This window comes from Gobius niger (assembly GCF_951799975.1).
Source record: "Gobius niger genome assembly, chromosome: 16".
Taxonomy (NCBI): domain Eukaryota; kingdom Metazoa; phylum Chordata; class Actinopteri; order Gobiiformes; family Gobiidae; genus Gobius; species Gobius niger.
Window position 1 is genome coordinate 24,732,595 of NC_136867.1, and position 27,606 is coordinate 24,760,200.

At 41.5% G+C, this 27,606-nt stretch overlaps 1 protein-coding gene across 1 annotated transcript in view; it reads left to right on the forward strand.

Moving 5' to 3' along the window:
- Nucleotides 1-27,606, forward strand: part of slc25a21 (solute carrier family 25 member 21) — a 180,787-nt gene that overhangs the window by 95,600 nt on the left and 57,581 nt on the right. The window contains exon 3 of the mRNA XM_079573564.1: nucleotides 15,833-15,881. Within this exon, the coding sequence (XP_079429690.1) occupies nucleotides 15,833-15,881 (49 nt within the window). The remainder of the gene's footprint in view (nucleotides 1-15,832; nucleotides 15,882-27,606) is intronic.

Here is a 27,606-nt window from a genome sequence, read left to right on the forward strand (position 1 = left end):
GAGCATGAGGGGTGAGTGTGGGGCGAGCTGGATCCCCTCTCCTCTCATCCACCAGAGCCTTTGCTGAGACCACTGGGACAAGAAGACACTAAAAAGACCTAAAGACTTGAAGTTGGAAAGAACTCAATATGTACATCAGCTCACAGGGAGAACTCCCGGTGCTCCTGATGGCTGGATAAATAGACACATACTGAGATAGTCCAGTAGCTCCGTATCAACACAAGGAAACTATTCACCTTAATCCGCCACGCCCACTTTTGCCTCTTTTTGTCACGGATCTGCACTTCCGCTGTATTGACACTTCCAGTAGAGCGCGAAGTCTGTTTACTTAGTTGCGAACGAGGGAAAATGTTAAAATAATTTTGTATGCAGTATGTCCAGTGCGTTATGATATTAAGTGATCACCAGTTCAACTTCCAGTCTCTGCACACAATTTATTTAAAGAGTGGGTATTCTGCTTTTTTCAATCACATAGCACCAGTCTATACCACACTACAATGATGACCAATCCTTCTGTTGGTCTGTAAATGCAGTAAATTAGAATAACTGCCTTGTTAAAATTGCACGGCATGGCTGTAGTGAATGTCTTGAAATAGGCCTCTGTCTCTTTAAGAACCTCTGACCCTCGGCTGGTGACGAAAGCTCGGAGGCGTCTCCAGGAGGTGGGGGCGTTCCTAGGAGGACTCAGGCAAACCTATCCCTAAAATGGCTGCCATCAGAGTTTTTACAGATAACTCAAAAATACGTGAATGTGCCAAGGCAACACTTCAGGCATGTTTTTAATGAGGGAATGACATAATAACATGATGTAAAGCTTGAAAAAGTCGATTTTGCATAATACCCCCCCTTTAAGAAAGAACCCGAGTCATTAGTGTAACGTATTAGTCAAAGTACAGCCTGAGTAACTGTTCGATGCGATAACCATCTCTCTCCTCCAGAGGTGAAATGTCAACAGTCTCGTCCCGCTGACACCCGTGCACTCTTGACACTGTCTGCCTGTCCATCCATCACTGCAGCCGACAGGGGCCTTGTGTCACTGCACCTCGGGCCTGTCCCGACAGCGTTGCCATATCCGCACACGTGCTCCTCTTGGCTTCTGTGCGCTCTGACTGTCGCAGGCGGGCGGTGTGCGCGATCGCCGCTGGGCCGAACATGCCATCATGAAATAAATCTTATCTGGAAGACAGCACAGCCAACTGAAAAGTCAATCCATCAATTCAGAGCTGTCTGTGTCACGGTTTTCCCTGTAATTTTAGACGATATTGACTAAGTGATAATACAAGAGTGCTTTTGTCAAGTGTTGCCCATTTAGGCTGTGACCTGGTTCACAAACACCATGAGAGAGGCTGGAGTAATGTTTTACTCCCTTTATATCAACTTTATATCCTCCTGGTTGAAACATACAAACCGCATGGTGTTATGATAATAGTCTGGTATTGTCTGTGCTAACTCTGTCCAGTGAGTGTGGAGAGTGTGGGCCTGTTTAAAGGATGCATTATATTGGCAGCGTATTGAAAGCGCAGGGGGTAATTTCTCTGCAGAAAAGACTGACAATTATAGTTCTTACTTCTGAAATTTGCGTGCTTGAGCAACAAAACTAAACAAGATAAATACATGTTTAGAATAATATGAATAGATTGATTGGTAGGAAGATAATGATACCGGTCAAAAGTTTGGATGCTTTTTTATTCAATCAGAATCAGAATCGGTTTTATTGCCATGGTGTGAGAACAGGTTCACCAAATAGGATTTTTTTCTCGGTGCAAACGTGCGACGTAAAACATAAAACACAGAATTAAGGGAAAAAAAAGTAAAAAAACTTTCAACTACAGGGCTATAGGGGGCATGCATTAAAGGGATATTTCAGGATTTTTGACATAGGGCCTCATTTCCTAGTTATCCAGAGTGTTGCTGATTTCTGGAGATATTTTTTTTGTAATATATGCAGTTCTTATATTTGAAGAGTTTCGTGGCGCTAGGCTAGTACAAGGCTAGTGCATTTCTACGGTATCAGCTAGCCTGCATTAAAAACAGTCTGACCCGCTCCACAGTGCAGCTGAGGCAAATCACTTAGAACGCCAGACAAACCATATAAATGTCTGTGTCGATAGAGTAATTTTAACCGTTTTGCATTTAAAAGACCTTATATTTGAGCAGCATCAGCTTCGTGGTTGTATAAGCTACACAGCGGCGGAGTGATCTGCTAGAAAATAGTCCATCAAAATGCGATCATTCATGTGATGCAAGGTCAGTTTTATTCCAAAAATTATGTGTCGATTATTATCGACACAAACATTTATATGGTTAGTCTGGCGTTAAAAGTGATTTGCCTCAGGTGCTCTGTGGAGTGTGTAAGACTGTTTTTTAATACAGGCTAGCTGATACCATAGAAATGTGCTAGCCTTGCATTAGCCTAGCTCCACGTAACTCTCCAAACAGAAAAACTGCATAAATTACAAAAAAAATATCTCCAGAAATCAGCAACACTCTGGATAACTAGGAAATGAGGCCCTATGTCAAAAATCCCGAGATATCCCTTTAATACTCTTTGAACACAGTGAAACCTTGCACTTTAATGTGTCATTACCTGTACTAGTAGTAGTGTAATTACACTAAATCATGCTGGTATCTTCAAAACCAGTCTGTTCGAGGCCCTATGTCCAAAATCCTGAAATATCCCTTTAATGTCTTCAATGTTGAAAAGAAAGAAAGGCCAAAACATAAAAAGTTTTTCCAAACTTTTGACCGGCACTCTATTAGAGACATACTGTCCTGATCATGAAAGGGTTATAAATAGTAAGAATTCACATTTATGACCGGATCTTAAAGGAATAGGCCACCGTTTTTACATACTGAGATATATTCTTACCTTAGCTTTGACGAGTTCTATAGGACCTGTCTAGTCTTCCCCCGTGCCTTCTATCACGTAAACACAGCGCAGACGGCGTTAGCATTTAGCCTCTCCCTCTCTCCACTATAGCTCCAAAACAGGTCAAGATAGAAGCTACCAAGCTCTTCCACGTTTTCCCTATTTAAATATGGTTACGTGAAGTGTTACACTACAAAGTATAATTACACAAAATTAAACAATGTGGATTTTCTAAGCGGATAAAAGGGGGAACTATAATGTAAGGCGTAGTAATACCAGGAGTAGTCTGGCATCCGCACAGTAAAGTGAAGATTACTGCGCGGATTTCGAACTACTCCTGGTATTGTCATAATATTCCAAAGATGGTTGTTGGTTTTCACGTGGAAAGGTCAAATAAGTATAATGTATTGAAGAATGCACTGGTGGCCTGACTCTGAGCACTCATCTGCCTTCGGGCGGTGTCTGATAACATCTCCAAATCTATTCTTAGCAAATTGGCGAATCAGCATTAATCAGCGCGGCCAATTCTTCACTGACAAAAATGATCGATCGGGATTTTAAATGAAGAGAAAACATCTGCGAAGGTACGTGTCAGGCGGAGCGATTCATCACATGATATCGGGGTTAGCTTCCGGACGCTTTAGCGCTGAAGCCTCGGCTCGAATTCCCCTAAAGCTGTTCCCAATCTGCACTTAAACCTGCTCTAAGGGCTTAGATAAATACAGGGGGCTTCTCTAATGACACTGACGGGAGCCCACCGCCGCTGTGTGTGTCATCACTGGGTGGAAGTCGCCCATTGTACCAGAAAGAGCCGTCAAAGAGTGAGTCAGAAGCCACATATTTAATGCGGTTAAACATATATCTTGCTAGCTTGTGGAGTCAGTATTGCTGCAAGGATTAGATTGCTAGATTGTTTTGATTCTGATTTCTCTGGCACTAAATTTGGCACAAGTTAGTAAAAGTTGTTTAAGTCATCGTCTGTGCTGAGTCAACACAAAAACTTGAAATCCATTTTCTATAGGGGACTCTGATAGAGAGCCTACACAAACACCACTGCATTTTCCCAAACATTAAATCCGGGTTTCATAATCTGCTTTCCCAACTTCCATTGCTCCCAAGATCCTTTATAAATTTATATGGGTCACAGTGTCTTTGTTTGCTCAGTCATTTTTCTGTCAGGATTTTTATTGAGGGGTGCTATTATGAATGTGCCTTTTTTTTCCTTCAGGACACTGCTTGTGCTCCCGACCTGTTTGTTTAAGCTCTGGGGCTCGGGTACATTGCTATAACAGCTTTCTTTTTAATAGCTTGATTTAGAAGTACTCAGCTCAAGTCTTGTCCCCGATTCACCTTTTCCCCACCGCCATTTTCTTCTTGCATGCGAATGTGTCAAAAGAAGCTCCCGTTTTTGTTTAAAGGTATAGCCTGAGCACTTACTGTTTAAAAATGGAAACCCGAAATTACAGCTAAATGTGTGTAGGTTTATTGCCTATGGGTTTAGGGAAAGAATCTGGCCACCCATGCAAAGGATTGTTCTTGATGAGAACAATATATAATGGGAGGGTGACAGCTTCAAAACAAAATCCGTCAACACAAACCAGTGCTTCTCAACTGCAGGGTTGGGACCCAAAAGTGGGTCACGCCTTTTCCAGGAGTACATTTCTTTTGATATATATCTTCATTAAAAGTATGGAAACATGAGAATGTTTAAAACAGACTGTTTCTTTGGCCATAGTTTCAGCTTTGAGTTTATTCAATGTTTAACATTCACCATTAATTTGTGGAGAAAAAACTGTATTTCACATTATGTAATTAAGAAATGTCATTCTTCTTTGGGTCAATGTTTGACATCCTAGAATTATGGTCCTGACAGTATCCAGCAACTTTTACACAAAACATCTTAGTCAATTTGTTATAAATCAACATTGCAAGTGTGAAACCAATAAAGATAATGTTTGTTATGTACAAGTTTTGATATGTTTACAAAATGTCCTTTTCCCCCACTTATGTACTTATGGTATATTTCAGGATTTTTGACATAGGGCCTCATTTCCTAGTTATCCAGAGTGTTCTTGATTTCTGGAAATATATATATATATATTTCTAATTCAGTTTGTAGTCCTTATATTTGAAGAGTTTAGTGGTGCTAGGCTAGTGCTAGGCTAGTGCATGTCTATGGTAACTAGTAGCCTGCATTAAAAACAGTCTGACCCAAGCAGTGCAAATCACTTAAAACACCAGACTACCCATATAAATGTCTGTGTTGACTGAATCATTTTTGCATTTAAAAGAACCTATATTTGAGCAGCATCAGCTTCCTGGTTGTAAGCTAGGCAGAGGCGGAGTGATCTGCTCGGTTACCGGATCTACAGTCGTTTGTTTACCTGCGGCGGGCAGTACTACACATGGAATTCACAAAGGAGCTTTCTACAAATCAGATATGGCAACGTTTGGAGGACAATCCCATGATTTTGAAGAGGTTTTTAATGCAGGCTACTAGCTACCATAGACATGCGCTAGCCTAGCACTAGCCTAGCACCACCAAAACTCTTCAAATATATGGACAGAATTAATTAAAAAAAGAAAAAAAATGTGCTCATTTGACCTTGTAGTGACCCAGTTGCTTTAAGAGTGGTCAGCATGGGGCCTTTACTTTCTATCACGGTGGCCTCTAAAACACTCTAGGATAAATTGTTTTGTAGGTTTTCTGGTTTACAGCAGAGAAAACCTTCCAAACAATTGATCTATATTTCACTGTGTTTGAAATTAAAGGTGCCATGCTGACCACTCATACAACAGCTGTGTCACTACAAGATCAGATACACACAAATATCAACTTTCTTTTCCACATAAAAGTTGCATAATGCACCTTTAAACTCAGCCTTTGTATATGACTTAAAACAATAGATAAAAGTGTATATATAATGAAAGCAAACTTGCCTGCTGACTGGAGCAAAGCAATTTACATAAGTCAAACAATAGCTCCTTTCTGTTACCTGCTACCATGACATATTTTGTACTGAGGGAAATTTGTGCTCTGAAATGAGGAGAAGGAAAGGCACCACCTCATCAACAGGGCGATAAATATGATGGTTTAAAACTGTCATAAACAGTGGGCAAATTTTGAGCCATGTGTGAGGATTGGCCTTGTTGTGCATGTTGAATGAATGCAGGCCATACGGATCTTGCACCAAAGGGTCTCTAATAAAAGATAAAAGTCGAGAGTGAAATTAATAGTTGGCCTTTGTTGTATGCTGCTGACTGTGTACACATGGTCTCGCCAAAGCAAACAAACCTGGGTTTATTCATCTGTTATTTACCTTTGCTGAATAATTGACGAGTTGGCGTCCGTAATTACACGCTTTGCTCTCTTCTAATTATCTTTTGCCGTGCATTCGCCGTGGTGGCACACATACTTTCACGTCTTCCCGCGCCTAAAATTAATCACCTTTTTGAATATTTTCTTGCCCGTCCCGCCCGTTGATGGATGGATGGATAGACCGAGAGATGGGGAGATAATGTCATTGGCTGCGTGCCCGTTCGCAAGTTTGTTTGGCATTCCTGACCCGAGCGCCGCGCTCGATGGCGCAGGTATGAGGTGAGCAGGTTGAGTCAGGAGGAGCTCAACCGTCTAAAACTGGAGCGAGCACAGTGAGTGGGAAATAAATTTGTCATGGTGTCACGCCTTTTGAGAAACACAAGTCGAAATGTCATTCTCCGCTTGCGTTATTGATGAAGCGTGTCGGTATAGTGTGATGTTTCAGAAAGCAATTAGGTTTGGAGCTTTGGATCTGGAGGAATACATGTTATAGATTCCTGGTTGTTTCGGTAATCCGCTCTCCAAGGTCCGTGCGAATTAAACAGTTCGATTTTGTAAGTCATTGCCTGTCTTGGTGTGTCAGCCGTGCGATCAACAACATCCAAAACAGGCCCGATGTGCTCCGATCCAAACCCTGTAACCTGCCTCTGAACTACCAAAGGATTGCTAGACAAGAACAATAAATAATCATTACCCTGTCTAGTATAAACCAGACGAGCAAACGTGGTTATTAATAAGAGTAACATTCCTCTGCAGCATAACAAAAGAACGTTCAAGTTTCGATAACTGGGAATCGCCTAATGAGAAGGCGCAAGTGTTGTGCTGTAATTACCCCGCAATTTTCTCGATTGTCGCTTTTCTGAGTAACCAACATTAGAAACGATTGACCATCTCGCAATCAATCATTGTGGGCGTTAAAAATGTGGAGGACAGTTTTGTTTGGCTTTATGACGCAATTAAATGGAGAAAATGCAGACCGGAGTGCTCAAGCCGCAGCAGCAGTAGAAGAAGAGAGTGAACATTGCTCGAATTGTGTGAATGAAGCCAAAATACACGACTCCTGGTATGTTATGACAAGGGAACGATGTTACAATGTGGTTTAAAGGTAAAAGGAAACGTTGATTTTGCATTATATTAGGGCTGCTCGATTATTGAAAAAATAATAATCACTATTATTTTTGTCATAATTTAAATCACGATTATTCAAATGATCATTTGTTGCCTTTAAAAAAATGTCTTTATTTTATTTATATATTTATGAATAAAAAAAAACATACAGAATATTTTCTGTTTTCTGAACAGTCATAAAAGTACAAATAATTAAGGAGAGGTCTCTGTTTCACACCTGCCCCCTGCTGGCCAGCCCTCACACCTGCGCAAGTAAACTGATGGCATCATCACACAGCACGGGAAATGCGAAGGGAAAATAATCCCAGCGCCATGAAATAATGCAAGTCTGTTTTGCAAAATAATAATAATGATAATAATAATAATAAAAATAGAAAAATGAAGAAATAATAATAATTTCGATTATGCTAATTTTGTAATTGTTTAGTGTAATAATCAAAATTGTAATTGAATTTCTATTAATTGCACAGCCTACATTATATGTCTCTCGTAAGTCTTTTGTTCTGTATGACATTTGGTTGGTTGATAGAAAAGTCATGAAAGACCATGAAAGTGTCTAATTTGGAACTGCCCTTGTCGAGTAGATAAGGAAATTCTTGGACGAACTACTTGCTAATGCTACATTACTTTTACCATAACTACTGCGGCTCTTTCCTTTGTTTACAACCTTTTTAAACTTCCAAAGACTTTTTTTTTGCACGGTCGTCTCTCTTCCGGTAGCAGCGCCCTTGCCCCATTGACTCCTGGGAAGGCATTGTGCGTTGGTATGAGGTTAGATCGTTGACACCTGTTTGGGTTGAGCAATCGTGCCCGCTGCCTGCTCTCTTCTTGTTTTCCTTTCTCACTTTTGCGTGGGAGCCACCCCGCATGCATTCTCCAGCCAAAATCAACCCCGATAATCATCTCTATCTCGGTGATGTATGAGCCTCGAGTCGACGGCTGAACCTGGGAATGTCTGGGCACTTCTGTGGAAGCGCGGGTGCTAACTGTGACCCTACCTGGCACGCCAAGCTAGCACGGCATGCGTTTATTAAAGTGATGGATGTGTTTCGGGAGGCATAATCGGTGTTTTTATGTGTTGCTGGTTGTGCTTCGCTGCCTTTTGTGCTTAACTCCGCCTCAACCTTTTGCTTACCCAGGCATGACTGTAACTGTCGTCGATGCAGGTGATGTAAAAGGTCGGCTGTCTCTAATGTTGCCTCCATGACCCATCAATATCAGATTTGGATTGCATCCAGTCCGTGTGCATGAATCCGTTCCAGTGGAGCATTGTTAAAATGTCACTTTTGCGTTGCAGCTGCATTGGTTCAAAGTTCAATTGCCAAACCCCATGGGCGAATTGTTTTTGTTCTGGTACCTTTATTGTTTAGTCCACGATCGTAGACCACATCAAATGGTGCAAAGATCTTCTTCAACACCTATATAGTGCAATAACAAAAATATACAACACAATGTGTGCCAACAGATGAAGGGAAAGGGAGAGTTCCTGAAAGACTTTTTTCCAAAGAAGCTATCCCCAAGTCAGTTGGACCTGACATACATCGAGACTCTGCAGTCTTCTCCCTGATGATAGGATTGAAGGAGGCGCTTTGCTGCAGGAACGCTGGTTGACTGGGCTCTGTCCAGGTCAACGCTGTTGACCTGACAGTTTGACATAGTCCACTAAGAACAGCTTCATACTACTTGATTTCCGAAAAGCGTCTCTCTCAAAGATGGTGATTAATCATTTTTTTACTAAAACGGCCCAATACAGTTGACAGATTGAAACGATCTGTGATCGATAACCCCAGTATGACCAAAAGATCATTTTAAGTTTCTTCCACTAATTACCTTCCTCTGTCCGTGTGACGCTGCGGTCTCGTTCACACCTGTCCCAAAGCCTTTGACGTCTAAAAGTCTACACGTGACAAGAGCTGTCAGTGCCATTGTGCTCCTGAGACAAAGACTATTCAAATGAAGGAATCTCACAGTCAGTTTCTCTCAGTCTTTGTCAGTTTCTGACTGTTCACTCAGCAAACAGCTGCAGGTCCCAGTAACATGATCCTCTAACTGAATGTGAGACATGAAGACAGGGGCCATATCTGGGTTAAGGATGTTCTCTGCTACTCTGCATTTGACCCGTCCTTGAAAGCCATTCGGGCACCAATCAGCACCCGAGTACCCAATGTAATACTTGATCCATCACTCCCCATCAAAACAAGTAACTTTGACTCTTAATATTTTGGGCCTCTTTAGTTTTTTATTGTGTTCTGAAGCATAAGGATTCCAGCTGCACTAATCTGGCTATACTGTAGCTCTTTGGCAGGAATCTCATCAAAGAGTCCGTTAACAATAGCCCATCTTTGAGGATACGTTTTTCCTGCACCAGGAATGGTTAGAAGAGGACGAGGTTTGGCAATATTTTACTGGTGAAAAGATAAAGTGTTCAGTGTTCAGAGAAGGTTAGCTGAAGGTCAATATGGACGCACCCAGGTTTGTGACTCAAGCAGAGGAGATATTTATGAGACTTTCAAAAGACTTTGACTGAATGAAGGGTGAGTCTGATGAGATGTGCCAACAAATATTGCTTCTGGTTTGGTGCAGTTGAGTTGGAGGAAGTTTCATTTCATCCATGCCTTTATCACTTCAAGGCATGTCGTGCCAGTGTTGCAGATAATGTGTTTGGAGCATTACGGACATAAAGATTCATATCATGAGCATAACAATGGTGGATGTTCCATGTTTGCTGATTACATTACCAAGGGGGAGCATGCAAGTTATTAATAGTATGGGATCAAGTACCAAGCCCTGCGGGACCCAGTAGTACTTTTTTGTAGTTCTTCAGTGTAGGCACGCCAAGAGTAGCTTATACTAATGAAATGTCTTTTAAAACAAATTATTCCACTACTATTACTACAAATACCACAGTTTTCCCACTGCTGCTTTGAATGGATACGTTGGTTGTTAAACAGAGGTTGTTGCCTAAATGTCTCGGAAAAGTACTTCATGTGTCACTACCACTTGTGTAATTTCCCACTGACTTTGCCGGCAGCCACTGAAACCCATTGTGTCCTATTGTCATTTGACGGCGCTTGTCAGCATCACACAATAATAATAATTACAGGGTATGGATTAACCTGGTTCAAATGCGTCCTGAGGTGATAAAGCATTGCTGCAGGTCTTGTGGCGCTGTCAGTGCAGGCTTTAATAATGACAACCTTTTGACACCCGTAAGTCAAATCATCACCTCTCGCTTTCATACAATGCGCCTTTGACTAAACTACAGCCAACTATGTCGTTTTAATGGAAGCAAAGACTGTGGCACATCTCTATGTCTTTGCTTGACACCGCCCTGGAAAACTAACACACTTTTATGTCTTAATTCTTCTCAGTCCAACATTTGAACTTCTCCTTATTTAGTCCAATGGAAATTTCAGGAACAAATCTTTTGCTTTCTTCAAGTGTTCACCAGATAATTTCAAGTGTGGCAAAATCCAGAGGTCGGTGGTGGGTTGACCCAACTTTTTTCTTTCATATTCAAAGTAACTTTCCCATATTTGCTATTGATACGAGATATTCATTATTCATATGTGATACTTTGATCCACAACATACTGCTTCAGTCCCTCTCAGTGGGTTTAGACCAGGAGTTCGCAAAGTGGGGCCCAAATTTGGCCCGCCGAAACAATTCTGTTGGCCCGCCAGAGAGTGACCTACTTTTGCGCTGCGTGTGGTTAAAACTCCCTTCCATTCATTCTCAATGGTAAATATGGATGCAGTACACTTTTTGACCACCAGCGTCAAATTGGGGGCGCTTTTTCACTCCTTTTGGAAACATTTATTTATTAATCACATAGTGTTGTAGCATCAAATTTCAGCTTTCCAACTTTTAGTGCAAAGGTTGTTAACATCGACAACGGTATATGTTAAAAATTGACTTATAAAAGAATTAATGCTGAACTGACACTTTCAAAATAATCTAATGTGGCATTTTCTTTGAGTTAACGAATGAGGTAAAGTTACTGTAGGTGCTGTAGATGCAGGTGTTTTTTTTTTTTTTTACATTTTGCACTAAATTGCTACAATTGTTGATTTTGTTCTCCTAAAACTAGGCCTTTGCCATAGTAACCATTTGTTTTAATATAGCATGTTATTTGCATAGATAGAATCAAATGCAAATGTAATTTTCAGTTACAGTATATGTGTTTCGTGCTTGACATCGTCGTGTTTGGCCCGCGACTCACAGGCACTTTCTCATTTTGGCCCTCGGAGACAAAAAGTTTGGGCACCCCTGGTTTAGACACTCCTTCCACTGATGCGACCAAATAAGATATTTTCTACCTTGTCTAATTTTGTTGTGGCTTTTGACTGCATTGACTGAGAGCTGAAATGCTGTTTGACATCTCCGCCATAATCTTACCATATTTTGTACTTTAGAGAAAGAAAAGCGCCAATATCTATGCCTAATCTGCCTATGCTTGTCCTGACGACTTCACTAGAACATGACTGAGTTTAACTGTATGGGTGCAGAGTTCACGGGAGGGTTACCTGATGGTATGTTGTCACTTCCCTTTCTGTTCGTCTGCCATCAGCCGTTCTTCATGTGTCTGTGAGAGAGGGTTAGGCCTGGCCCAAATAAACACTACATTCACTGCTGTCATCGCTCTGTCTGTCTGATGTTCTCATATTATAGATACAGTGTCCTGGTTATCTACACTAACCTTACATTTAGAACAGGTATTTGGAACAGAGTGTGCATTCTCACGTAGGAGAATATGAAGGTGGTTTGTCATCGTATTTCAAACCTTCGGTGATCGAATATCAGCGTTACTGTAGACCAGTCATCGTATCAATGAAAGTTTGGTCTGATCCCAGCTCTGACCGGTTCATACTATAGTGAAGGTAGTGAGTGCAGGTCCGGTGGTGACTGGACAGACTTATTGCAGAAGCTTTCGACCCTAAAGGCAGAGCAGCAAATGACGAGGCTTCGAGAAACTTGACAATCTTGTAAAGCGCAAACAAAGCCAAATCAACAGTTTGATATATATGTTTGGTCTGCGTTTGACCCATCCTTCAATGCAGTGCAGCACCTTGTTTGTGCATGACTTTTCTCCAGAATTTTTGTTCTATAGTGGCAACAGGGCATCCAGATAGAACCGTGATACTACAAGCTCTAGCCCTGAGCACTGGCTGTTTATTTCAACCTCTTGCTGCAGATTTCAAATGTTTTCTTGATTTGGATTTTGTATTCCCTGTGTCTCCGCTCCTCAAACTCACCTGTTGGAGCTTGTCTGGTCAGCTCCAGCCCCTCGGTGTTGAAACAGGCTAATTGAGCTCTCAGCAGATTCGGTTTCTTCGCGTTGAAAGATTAGCCGTGTCTTCCTCATTGCTGTAAACTTTTGATTGCACGCTTCAGCTGGCAGTGGCCTATCGCTGACATTGTCTATTGGGTCAAATGAGCTGTGACCGTTGAGCGTCAGAAGGTTAAGATAATACCGAGTCATTTTATCTGTTGCCGTTGAGACTTGAGGAGCTTATGACAAATCGTTTTGATGCCATGTTGTGACAGGTTTGCTACCGCCAGCTAATACGGGGTGGTTACTAAGAAATTCTACAAAAGTTCATGAAGCATTTAGGTATGTTGAGGTGAGTTCCTTTCCTGGCTTTCCTCCCGTAACCGCTTTTAAAAACCAAAGGGACAACATTTTTGTTATAGGCATGCTTTTAAACTCTACAAGCAATTATCATAATCATTGGTGTGAAGGGCTACAGTCCGGAACCTCGTCTTGTCTCATCGAATTCAGATGGACAGGACTGAAGCCAACCAACAAAAACACATGGTCCGTCGAGTCAAAACAAACATGGAAAAAGAGGGCAAATAAAAATCACAGAGAGAACTGAGATGAACTGGTAGAGCGCTAAACAGTGTTAGGCTCAGGGTTAGAGTTGTTTTCTCCAGTTATGCATATCCAAATCTCATAGGCTATTGACTGGGGAGCTCACAGCTTACATGCCAGTGTGATACCTCATTTGAAAGCCAAGACCTGCTAGTTTCTAAATATATGTGTATTATCTGTGTGAGTGAAACACAACTTACATCACAGCCGTCCCTAAACTTAACCTAATCATAACCCCTCACCCTAAACCTAACCTTAGCACCCTGACCGGGCAAGGCCAGTTTATTTGTTGATAACAGGTCATACACAAGGCAATTCAAAGTGCTTCACAGTTGCATAAAATTACAAGAAAGCAAATAACATCAATAGAACATAGAATAGAATATAGAATAGAATAGAATCAACACATAAATGAATCAATTACAGTAAAAGGCAAGAGTGCAGATAAAATGCTTTCAGTTGTCATATGCACGGGTAAAAAGAACTGTTTTCAGTCCGGGGGAATGGCAAGTAACAGATTTATCAGTTTTGATATAAATAGATGAATATAGTCACAATTACATAATGTCAAAGACTCCAGGTAGCATTATTTCCTCTGAAAACAGCAAAAAATCTGTCTTCTTAAAGGCACACTGCGCAACATTTTAGACCATCAGTGCAAAACATGCTCCTAATGAGCAGCTGGACACAGAAAATGCTAGTACTGCATAGGGTAATCAAAGAATGGATCTGGATGAGAACCTAACCTGTTTAAATCTCAAATTCTGTGGACTTTAGTCACATCTCCATGGAGATGAGCTGGAGGCGTACCCACTCCTGGTAAAGTTGCAGTGTTGTTTTATTTTATTTATTGGGTAAAATTCTACATGGTGTGGCTTGAAAGATTTATCATAAACCTATTACATATGCTGTAAAGACCTCTACTAAATGCATGGGATTCTTGAATTATTTCAGCAGTTCCTATTAGGGATGTGCATTCTGCTCAATTTCATTCATGGATTAATTGATTACTTACAGCAGTACTAAGTAACGTGTTTACCTTAATAAATCCTTTCCGTAGTCCCTGTGGGGCCAATACAAGTGTTTATGGGATGATTGGAGGGTCCCCTGGTGTCTCTGGCCAGAAAACCATTTTTGCAGCCACCAATACACACTAATAGAATCACGAAGAAGAAGCTAACATGCTAACGGACAAAGCTAACTGTGGGCTAGCGTCGCTTTAAACAGTATTTACAGCCAAGTTTGAGTGATTTTTTTTTTTTCCATTGTATAATTGGATGTACAATATCCCTCTCTCCCTTCGCCTTTTCTGTCAGCGTTGTATTTACTCTCCAAGACAATTAATAAGTTAAAAAAATCGCAACTTGCTACGACACCTGCAGTTGCGCTCATGGCCTCTAGGGGCAAGAGTTACTTAGTACTGCTTTAATCAAACGATTATCGATATACTGTTAACCACCTGCTTAGTGTCACGTACAGGACATTTTATATCAACATCATTGTGAACCTGATTTTCTTTCCTCGTAATAATCATGAAACGTAATGAAAAATAACTATTATTATTAGCCCTAATATACAACATAACAATTAATTGTCTATACTTTGATCACTTTCTGTAAGCTAAGTCCTACACGCTCTTGCTTCTTAACAGGAGGTCGGACTGACTGGCATGGCGTGTGCCTCATGTCCATTTCTCCCTTTTCAATTTCAATCCTCTTGTTCATGCTTTGGCCTCTGTATGTGGTCTCGACTACAGCTCTTAATTGTTAACGTGCGATGGTTGCAGGTCTCCGTCTGACGCTAACTATCTTCACGTGTTCTCGGCCACTGCTCGGCACGAACACATCTGAGCAAATCAAGCCTTTTGTGAACTCTTCTCAGTTTCCCTGCGCCGCCGCTCTCTGCAGCCTCACCGTTGCATGTCCTCGTGTGTACACAGCTGCGGCCCGATACTGGCTCCTGCTAATTTGCTCAATTAAACATATTGTCTATAAAAGAGAGTGTGTCTTCTGGGGTTTTTCCAGGGAAGTAATTATGGGAGAAATCGCGGAGGATAAATGACTTTGTCTACAGTTGCATCTCAATTCATGTTTGGGGAACTACTGGCGGCAGGAGTCGGGCTAAACCTCATCAGTCATTCGCACAGACGGGGCAGGGGAAGGGACCTGGCTGTGGATGAGGGCTTAAGGTCTGAGAAACAAACGCATTAATGTGCTTTATCAATGCACATCCAATCCTATTACATTGAAGGCCCGAATGATGGCACAATTTCAGAAGTACGGATCAGACAGTCGACTTGTATAATGTTCTTGAAGTCTTCTCAAAGCACTATCAGTAATATTTGGCTCATGATTTTCCAGCTGCCCTCGGACAGATTGAGGGACATGGCTTCCAGTCTGCGCCAACACCAAACTAAGGTCAACACATCCTCACAGATAATGTTGGTCTGTGCCTTGCCGCATACATTTATACCTCAGTGCTTGACGGAGAGACACTTTACCCTCCTTGCCTCTAGTGTTTGCCCACATTGGTGTATGAATGAGAGAGTGAATGGGTGACTGGTTTCTTGCTTCTTGAAGGTGGAAAAGCGCTATATAAGTTGAGACTATTCCACTCACACCATTTTGTTTGTGCTCCGCAGGCCTGGTGGAGATCTGCCTCATGCACCCTCTGGATGTCGTTAAAACACGGTAAGCACCTCTTCGATTTTAAAAGTTTGAAAGCAACATCGTTAGCCTCATATGAACTAAGTCATATAGTCAATGGGCGAGGAAGATGGTCTCTATGGTCCTCATGGCGGGGAGCTGACATTGCTGTTTTACCACCCCCTTGTGGCCAGGGGTGACTCCAAATGGACAGGAATCTAATGGGACTTCAGGCCTCCCTAGAACTGCTTAAAGCGTGGCTCCAAAGAGTTTATTTTTTTTCTAAAAATCGCTATGAGCCATGTGACAACGCTGGGCTGGGTGAAATACATCAGCCCTAGTGGAAAGCCTTTTCAGTGCATTGACTGGCTCTGTGGAGGCTCCGCCCGCCCTTCCAGTGTGGGGCTTCCCGCCTTTTTGCCCTCTTAAGGAACAGGCTTCGTAGGTAGAGATTGAGCAGCCATGTAAGTTTCATAGATGACTCGGGACCATTACAATGAATGAGGTTATCTCTAAATATATGGTCATACTGTATTGATTTTGTGGAAAATAGAAAAAGCACCAATACTGTATATCATGCAGTACTTTCTCGGACTCAATGTCCCATCAGCTCCTCCTGCAGCCCCTCCTGCATGTGTTGAGCGCTGTGCAGACTGTACTGCCGCGAGTCTGTTGCCGGTCCATCAGGTCTTCTCATACCAAGAAACTCTCAGAGTGTAGAGGAGAAGGACATATTCATGTGCCCAGTAGCTTACAGAATATGACATACATTCCACGTTCATCCAAAATGCAACAACAAAAGTAACGTCAGCTGGACAGGGTTGGTCGACGTTTAGCTTCTATCGTCACTCTGATGTACATTTCAACAAGATTAGGAAGAAACATTGGGTTTTGAAAAGTAGAAAGTTGGGCTATAGTGACTAGAGATAAAGGGACTTTTTCCAATCATTAGATTCACCACAAACCGTGCTTTCTCCTCAAACTGTGCAATGACATTTATCCCTGTTTCACTGCTTGCACAAGGCCCAGACAGCGTCCCGACCAATGTGTTCAATCAAACTCCTTCAACTCATTTTTCCATCAATTATTCCAAGTTGTAAAGCATGAAACACTAACACATCCATATTCAACGTATCCAAAAGCCTCCTGAACTGAGCAATGTTCTGCGCACATCTGCTGTGGCCTGACTGAGTTCCACACATACCACAGTTTGTCGCGGCGGCCTAAAGCGGAATGGCCAAACCCTTATTAAATCTACACAAGGCTCAGGTTGGAGCTGCCAAGAGCCTTCGCCATCGCCTGGAAAATGAAATGCATCGTTTACGTTCTCTCTCACACGTTTTAACCAAAGAAATTAACACGTTATTAAAATGCCACGCTTCCTCTGCCTCGGTCAATGACGCCGTGTTTCGCCTAATGAACCAAATGAGGACAGAAGTTATGAGCGGATTTAATGAAATTTGGTTTGAGAGTAAAAGGATTAGCCATGGGAGCAAATGATTGGATTTTGTAGGAAAATGAGCGTTTGCAATTAATGGAGGGTAAATTAAAGACTGAGTCCAAGAACATTTACACTAATCCAGTGTTTTAAAGGTGTTTTTGAAAGTCTCAGACCAGAAAGAGCAAAACGTGTATTTATTTTTAAATGTCAAAACTAGTCTGTAAGTTTAAAGGATCTGTATCATGCTATTTTAGCCATCCCAAAGTAAAGTATAGGCATTTATATGATATATTATACCTCTACCGCTACGGAGTACTACTTTTTGTGAGAAATATAAGTATTTTCTGGGGGTATTTAGCAAACCCGGAAGACAAGACGCTTCGATTCAGTTAACTCCGCCCCCTCTCTCCGAGCAGATCTGCCCATGCATTATTAGCAGTAAAATAAATATAAATATCACAGCAATAAGTGAAGTTCACAAATGGCTAACCCACAAGCTAACACACAAGCTAACACACAAGCTAACACGCGTTTTGACTCACCACCGCTCTGTCCTGGCCTCTCCATCACATTCATTGGGGACTCACGTTGGTTATAAAAGTTAATCCACTTTGAGAAGATTCTCCAAACATCCATCAAGAGACACTATTTTGGCTGATAGTCGCTGAATCCCGGAAAGAAAATCCAACTTCTGGCGAGTGGCCTCTTCTTTAGGAAGGTTGAAGAAAGTCCTGCACCTCTCGTATGCTTTTCTCCGCGACATTAGGTCAGAAAAAAGAACAGGCGTGTCCAGAGTAGGTTAGAAAGAGCTCCATCTTCACATCCTTCAGTGCAAACATGACATCTGTTCAGACGCTCAGGGGGTGCGTTTGTTTTGAGTTTGTTTTCAGCCCTGACCTGGAAGCGCTATCACCAGCCTCTAATACAGACTCATTCCATATTTAGCTGTAAAACTCAAAAATAAATATGATGTTAATTCCGTGTTTCTGTCACGGAGCTGAGCCCTGTCTCTCTAAAGAAGCGCCTGGAGACATGGTACTGTTTCAAATGTGTGTATCAGCTTATGATCTTCAACACACTTTTTTGATTTGATAAAATTGCCCTAATATTACGGAGAATTATCATTACGCAGACTGGGGCTCAGCTCGGTGCCCCTCAGATACAAAGAGAAATGAGCAAAAATGGCAACTAACTAATGTAAATGTAGTGTTTGGCTCCTTACCAACAGGATTAATTCAAACAATGGAGTTGATGGAATTAACACCATTGTTTAAAGTTAATTATGACATTATTGCCCATTGATTTTGCCATATTTCACAACTTACACACACTTCCCCGTCCTCGCCTCCTGTATTTATCTCCGCTGCAGTGTGAGTGAGTGAATGGGTGAGCCTGCCGTTCCACTGTAACGCCGCTCGCACAGTCGTAATGTCTTTTTCTTGGCCTTGTCCGCCTGTTATCATGCGGCGGGTTGTGTTCAGCCTCTGAGTGAGATGGATGAGCGCGGAGTGGAGCTGTCATGAAGTGGCTAACTCGGCGAACCACACATTATGTAAAGGGTACTTCTAGTTGATCGCACGAGGTCTCCCACGTCTCTGTGGCTACGGGTTTACTGAAGATCAACAACATTGTGCTCTTAGCATCAACATTAAGACATTTTGACCAACGGGAGGCTGTACCAACTTGTAGCCGGGCGTAGAGACCGAAATATCCCGTGAAAAAAGGTTTGAACGTTTTCATCCTTTGCTTTGCTTGTATAAAGTAAGTAAAACATATATCGTATTCCTATTTTTAAGTGTGATATTTGAGTGTTTGTAAGTTTTTGTATCCTTGCGGGAAAAGCGCAGGAAATCTTCCAAAGCAGTAGCAGATTATGTAACATGAGATTTCTGAACTTTATATTGAACTGGAGGTGTTCTGGGAAAGGATTTGTTTATCCCATCTGTGCGGTCAGGACGACGCAGAACAATGGTCCATAATTCTTCGCAAACTAAGTTGAGTCTTGGGGTCAGAGAGTTCCCAAAGCTGAATTAAAACAGTCATTTGAATCCGTAAAGTATAAAAACGGCCAAAACTTTTCAGGCTGCGACCCTGGAAATTAATCACACAACAAATCAGGATCCCATTCTGTAAAATGTTAGTATTTATAATCATTTAAGGTGCAAAACATTTAAAATCTAGTTTAATGGTGTTCGTTTTGGATACTGCATTTTGATATTTGGCTTATTTCACTAAAATGTGATGTTATCAATCAAAAATACATCAAACTCAAAAATGTAATGTAAATGTAAAAAGTATTGATGATTCACTGACATAATCCATTGTGACACCAATGTTAGTAATAAACATAACAATCCAACCACAAAACCACTCTGAGAAATCACCATTAGTAGTATTATGCCAACATTGTGCAGCATTAAAGGCCATTAAATGAATTGTGCCAGAATCAAGGCCTTAAATGTCTTTTAAAGGGGCTAAATGCAAGTTGGCCAATTTATACTCATTACTGCCACCTCAGGTCATACGTGTAACTGCACCCTCTCTATTAAGCTTGTGCATGACGGCACTTTTTGAGGCAGTGCAGGATTTTAGAGGCAGTTGTGGTGAACAGGTTTGGGCTCATTCTACACATTAGGACAGGGCTGGAACATGTAGGGGGAGGAAAATACATAATTTTAACATTTTTAGCTCTGTATTGTCCCTTTAAAAGCATTTGATTGGATTAGTATTGGCATTAAATTGAAATCTCTTGGAAAACTGTGACATTGCTCAACAAGTTCATCGAAAATACCTGAATTTTGGTTTCAGTATTGGTTTAAAACTTTAAATTAACAACCTCTGGAGACCTCACGATTCGATTCGATACAATACGCGATACATGACACACGATAACGATATTCTCACGATACGCCGATACTGCGATAATCGATACATTGCACAAAATGCGACTTTTAACCTTCATTTTAACATACTACATATTTTTCACAGTCCTATTTCACAAGGAATAAATCAACCCCAAATTAGTTTTTATAAATATAAATAACAATATCATTAAAAATAATATATTGGTGCTGCCTCATTAATATTAATCATTAATATGCATGACATAATAACAAGCATAGATATCGGAATAAAAAGTATCGTATCGTCCCACAAAATATCGCGATATATCGGAAAATCGATATATTGTCACACTCCTAGTTGAAATTGACCTCCGTTTATCTCAAAAGTTGCCCATTTTCTCCAATTCTCTTTCCTCTGTTCGATGAAATGTTTTACAAATCTTAAAATAGTATGTGTAGATTTTTGTCTGCGTTTGTGGCATTGTACTTGGCCATTAACAAGCATTAAGAAGCATTACATACGCAAAAGAAAACGTGCACTTTTCACCCTGACCTGGCGAAGACAGACGGGCAAGCGCTCGGACCCTCTCATTGTAATAAAGCCGCGCCGTTTCAACACGCCGGCGTAAATCACAGGAGTAGCTTTCAGAGTATCGAATATCGACGACCGCCGCAATGGCTCACCTTTGGCTTTCATCCCCGAGAGCCTGCCTTCAAAGTCCCCTCCGTTATTTTAAAAGCGACGCCGGGCAATTTATTCACGGAGAAAGTGTGTGGCAGTAAATGACAGAGATGGCAAGACGATTTAGTGGTCAGGGGGCCGTGAGGGGGGGGGGCAGGGCAGCGGGGGCACTGGGGGGGGGATATGGGTCCTGGTTGGGGATTGTGAAGGACTATAAAGCTTTAGGGGCAGAGCACGACCCGTTAATGACATGGGCTCAGGGCGGGACAGGGGAGAGTTATGGCTGTGTACTAGTAGGAGTAGTAGTAGTAGTAGTAGAAGAAGTAGTAGCGGTGGTTTTGGTCGCAGTAGAGAGTAGAAGTTTCCTTTTGATTACAAAGACGTGAGACACAAGTTCCGATAGGTCTGTCCGCACCAAAAACAAACATGGCGGCTTACCCGAGTACGAAGGAATGATAAGGGGCTAATAAAAGTCACAAAGCGCTGTTGTGAAATGGGATTTGAGACTATTCCACATTTCAGCGTCACGTAACAAATCGGATACAAACTTTTCTCTGTTCTTATTTGTGGGACTAGGTTGGAGTTTGAGAAGGACTGTAAAGCTTAAGGAGCAGAGCACGACCCCTTAGTGACCTGGGGAGAGTTTGGGGCCGCACTCGAAAAAAGACTATACAAGTTTAAGATGAGGCTGCAATGGTTTATCCGACTGGAGGGGAAAACAGAAAACTATAACAAGGCCGCTACAAAACTATTGGTCACTGGAGGATTACACTCAATTGAAATCACATTCATTGTTTTATAGTCTGTTTAGTGGTCCGTTTATGATTCCCTGCTGCCTCTCTGTGTCTGATCGGAGCTTCAAGGTCGACAATGGACGACTGGAACCAACAGTGTTCCAATTTCCAATGACTAACCTTGTAAAGAAAACAAGTTGTGTTAATATTTAGAATGATGTCTGGCGGCGGAGATCAATGTTGTCAAATGCTCTAGTTTCGCCTTATCACAGCAGATAAAGGCTTCTCAAGCCTTGCTCTGTTAAGGTTAAAGTGAAGGTATACTTTACTGAAAGGCCCCGTCCAGGTGGAAATCCTTCTTGCTGTGCATGGTAAAGTGCACTCTACTGTCACAGCAAGAAGGTCCTGGGTTAAAATCCAGATCATGTTGAACCTTTCTCTGAGGAGCATTTTCTCCATGAATCTAGTCGGCCTTTCTAACATTATCTCCCCTTTCTAGGGATATGGGTACCCTTACATTTGTCCTGTACCTGAACATTGCTTTTTTTGATACCTACACTAAAATATTTGTCATCTAGAACCATAAGAATTATTTATTTTAAATGTATTTAATTTATTTGAGATGAAACAGCAGAAGTAACTTCCCTTACTGCTGCCCCTGGACCTGCATTTCGATACCAGCTTTGAGTTCTTTTATATTTTCAATACCAGTAGTACCTAAGCTTTTTTTCCCGATACCATATAGATATTGTTTAACCTCTTAAACAATACCTGGCTTTACCCAAATATAAAAGCTTTTTGAAAAAAGGGTCAAACTAGCGACAAAACCAAGAAGAAAACTTGGAGGAAAACTCAACAACAAAGTGACAAAAATTAGACAAACACAAAATAAAAAAGCCCCAAAAGAACAACAAAAACAGAGACAAAAATGCCTCAAAAAAGTGTAAAAAACGCAAAAGTGATATTAAACAATGAAAAAGAACATCAAAAACTCAAGGGAAAATATCTGTTTAGATCAGTTTTGTAGGTTTTAGCTTTCAAATGAGGCGTTACTCTGGCATATAGGCTGTAAGCTCAATAAGATCCTAGATTTGGGTGATGCCGAACTGGAGAAAATGCACTCGGTTAAAGGAATTGGCCACCGTTTTTAAATACTGAGATGCAGTATGTTCTTACCTTTGCTTAAACAAGTTGATATGTACCTGTCTGGTCTTTACGCGTACCCTCAGTCAACAGAGCACAGACGGCGTTAGCATTTAGACTCTCCTCTTCTCATCTATGGATCCAAACGGAGGTGAAGTGAGAAGCATCCAAGCTCTTCCACATTTTCCCCATTTAAATACGGTTGCATGAGACTATCCAAGTCACACAAAATTGATTTTCGCGGATACAAAGGGGAACTATATTGCAAGGCGTAGTAATATTACTAACCATAATCCTTCCTTTAAATATCTCAATGTGGATGTTGTTGACCTGGATCCAGGCTTAAGATCTGGGGACAGGCTCTCTAACAACTACCCAGAAAACATAATGGGGACTATAAAATGTACTATTCCTAACTTTCTTTACATATTTCTTACTTCTTAATTCTTCACAGGAAAGGAATGAGTTAGTATAGTTTCTAACACTGTCATGGTATTGTAAACTCCATTGCACGACTACAAAAGAGCACAGGGCCTTTATCCCCTGCTAGCACCCGCTTTACCCAGACTCCCATTGACAAATATTGATCATAAAACTGTACCTTTGCTCCTGTAACTTACCCCTGACTTCAAACCGTACAGTAAGCGGCACATTCCTGGCCTGATTATGTTCTTTGCACTGCGCTGGCCCCTCTTGTTCACACACATGAATTCATAAAGCCGGCGTACAGACCAGCTAATTGGGACTGGGAGCGGGCTGAAATCCATTAGCAGGGCCTTTGGAAGCAGCAGACCCAGCCACGACACACCTCCGCTGGGCTCTCCTCGCTCAGGCATGGCTCTTATTAGGCACCCAACTTCCCTTTTAATGTCCACCGGCGCAAAATGAACGCGACTGGATTAGATTTAGCTTTTTTTCCACCAGAGTTAACAATCAAAGGCTTTCCGTGGGTGTGTGCGTGTGTGTTTTTTTGTTTTTTTCTTCCCCAAGTCACAAAATGTGGCGTCCATGGGAATGTGTGTGTTTATGGAAATAAAGATTGCAGAAGAGTAAAAACAACTCTTCTGTGACAGATTTTGAAACGGGTCTGAGAAGGCAAAGTGGCTTAATTTATATTTGAGAAATACTGTATGTTTTCAGTTATTGTTGTAGTGCATTGGAGTTAGTGAAAAGCAGTTATTAGTGCATACTAAGTGGAAGAGAAGAAAGATCTGGGATTGTTTCTGAACTTTTCCATGTTCTCCATGTGTCTCAATGTGTCTTAATGTGTCCTGGTTCCCCCTATTGCTAAAACATGTACAAAAGGGTCCCCCCATAGACCTGGGCTGACCGATAAGCGAGATTCTGAATCCCAGTGGGACTTCACCGGTTAAAAACGGGACAAATTAATAATTTGGACTCTATTCCCGAGTGACACGTGACTTTTCCGAGTGAATTCTCTGGAGGCTGTTCCAATTCTGTCAATTCCCAAAGAAGGATGATTAAAAAGCAACTGAATAATTAAACAAATGAAATAGATTCATACTAAATACTGGCCAACTTTTTTCCATACATGTTTGTTCAAATATTGGTGCTAAATTAAAGCAGAACTAAATAACTCATGCCTCTAGAGGTCATAAGCGCCACTGCAGGTGTCGTAGCATGTTGACATTTTTTACTTTATTAATTGTCCGTGAGAGTAAATACTACGCTGACAGAAAAGACAAAGGGAGAGAGGGATATTGTACATCCAATGACACAATGAAAATCATTTATTTCACTCAAACTTGGCTGTAAATACTGTTTAAGTGGCGCTAGCCCACAGTTAACTTTGCCCGTTAGCCTGTTAGCTTCTTCTTCGTGATTCTATTAGTGTGTATTGGTGACTCCGAGTTACTTAGTACTGCTGTAATTTCTATTTAGTGTCAGCCATTAGCTTCATTATCTACTTCCAACGAGATGTTTTTCACATGTTGCTAGTGACTGTCCATCAGTAACGCACTGCCTATGTGATCTTGAGCTATTTATTTGGACAAGACTTTGTGAATATGTAAAAGGGAATTAAAAGGAGAGCAGATCAATAGCATTCATTTGGGACTCACATGTCGCTTGGACAAAAGATACAGACAGCAATGCATCCTACAAGGGGGCGTAGCCTAGCCAAGGGGAATCACATTTTTTTTCACTTTTTAGCCGTTTAGCCGACTATAAACATATTTATCACACACCAATAAAGTCAAGCCAAAATCAGGTCCAAATGGATGTTTTTTTCACTGCAAATTGTTCAGTGGAAGCGGAAAACGGCACTCGTCGTTGATGTTAGCATATTGTAGCATGACGCTAACGTTAGCTTCCTGGTTAGCGGTGTCTGGTTTTTTATGTATTAATGGGCTATTGAACCACTTTGCTCCTCTCCATGTCTCTGTATATTTATTTAGTAGAAAATATGGTATCGCGTTTGATTAAGGTGTGTCCATTAAGTATAAATAAGCATTAGTAATCATTTTAGGATTAGGGTTTAGGTTAGGTTATGGGTTGGCTATGAATAAGCATATTATTAATGGCCTTTGAACAAATTCATGTTACGAAAAGTGAAACTATACAAATGTGCCTTACTTGCACAGAAATCGTGGCACAGTGGAGAAGGTTAAAGTCCTTTATTGTGCTATGGACGCCAACGAATATCGACCAAGGCGGCCTTCATCAGGGCTTTCACCAAATTAATTTCACCTCTAACTTCATGGGTGTCTACACTTTCGTTTATAGTTATTCAAAAACAATAATAGTAATTGTAATCATAGTAGTAGTTTTATTTAGTAGCACCAGCAGCTGTGGTAGAAAAAGCGATGGGGCAAAGACATAAACATGTTGCACTTTCCATATTAAATTTGATACATTATCCCTTCAATTGCCTGTATTTTGGAACATCAATACATTTTATACTTTGCCCTTCTCTAGAATCTGCCTAAACCTTTGCACAAGAGCATATTTCAGGCCATTTGGCAGCTTCTAGACAAATATAACTCCATCTCCTTCTGCGATGTCAGTGTTGGCAGCTAAATGAATAGTTATGTTCCAGAGAGGTGATAAAACTTGCATGGCTTGTAACTTCTCAAATGATGGATAGTGTAAAAACTTGCTTTCCTTATGAGATCCTTTCAGTTGGAGTCAAGAGGCGAGTCCCTTATGTGGAAACCAACAGCAAGTGATTGGCCCAAAATGAGGCGTTTAAATGCGCTGGAAAGACGAATCTCCGAGTTGTCTTCCGTTTGGACTTTGTTGTTGCAGATTGACTCCCCGCGGTGCGTTCACTGACCAGTCAAACGGTGACCCCTGTTAGTCACCTTTCCTAACAAGTCCATCTATCACACATCAGAGGTCTCCAGCCGAGCGCGGCTTTCATTTGGGAGATTTACAGCCGCTTTCATCGCGCTCGGGGAAAAGATTATGAACTGCCAAAATGCTTATTATACTCTGGGAAAGCAGTCTGCAGCCATTCCGCAATAACAAGTGCACGTCGAGGGGGTTTTGATCAGGAGAGGATGTGAAGTGGCCACACTTTGAGTAATATTAATCCAACACAGGGAATGGCACTTAACACGCAAGGCATTCTAAGTATTAGGAATATAGTGGACTGTTTCTGCCAGTGTTTTCACCCTAACAGTTTCTTGTTTCTTGTTTGGTCCTTGATCTGCACAAAACGATAAATTCTTCCTTGTTGCGGATTCTCAAGATTCTGTAGTGCAGCCAAAGCGTGCAAAGCTATGGGGCGAATATAGCTCTGAGGTACAGTCATCACCCACAAAGCTGAAGGTTGGTAGTTTGATCCCGACTCCAACCAGTGCTTTTGTTCTTGGGCTGGACGTTTCACTCGCTTATGTTTGTTTTGTCATTTTTCTTAACTCTATGGTCTGTTTTTGGTAAGAGGTTGTCGGAGAGCAGGCGACTGTGCAGTGCCATTTACAGGAATGGGGCGTAAGACTGGGGCGATAATGGGTACTGTTTACTTGCCTTGTGGTATGGGTTCATCAGAAATGGTTGTATCCATTTATAGATAATTGTCTCATTTCTAGTCATGTTGATTTTCCTATTTTAAGTTTCAAAACAAATATGAATATTGCTTTAGCAATTATGATTCATGAATAGAGACCAGAAAGACCTTGAAAGGAACAGGAGATATGTTCTTACCTGAGCTTAGACAAGTTGGTCTCTTCTAACTTAACCCCATTTGGAGCTATAGGAATATACTGGGAGAGGCCAAATGCTAACAACATCTTTGGTCTTTTTGCGTGACTGAGGGCACACAGTTCTTCCACACTGAGATATGTTCTTACCTGAGCTTAGACGAGTTGATGCGTACCTGTCTGGTCTTTGTGCGTGCCCGTGGAAGAGCATGGTTGCTTCTAACTTCACCCCCATTTGGAGCTATAGGAATATGCTGGGGGAGGCCAAATGCTAACAACATCTTTGGTCCAGGTATCTATCAACTCGTCCAAGCTCAGGTAAGAACATATCTCAGTATGGAAAAATGATGGCCTGTTCCTTCTAGACAGTGACCAAAAACAGTGTCCACCTGGATGTAACTCGCTGTTCTCATCTGGGGCCTCTGCAGTTGGTCAAGTTCAGCAACATCATGTGTGACCAGGTTATTCCACCAATGGATTTCTTCTTCCCTGATGGCACGGGCTTATTCCAAGATGACAATGCCGGGATTCATCGAGCTCACATTGCGAAAGAGTAGTTCAGAGAGGATGACACATGGGACACCACAGAGTCCAGATCTTAACCCCAATGAGAATCGTTGGGACGTGCTGGAGAAGGCTTTACACAGTGGTCACGCTCTCCCATCATCAATGCAAGATCTTTGGACCCTGGATCTTTTGACTTTGTAGAAGCCCTTTGAGATCAGCCTCTGCTCCTCAAACAATTGCACTCATCGTCAGGTTGT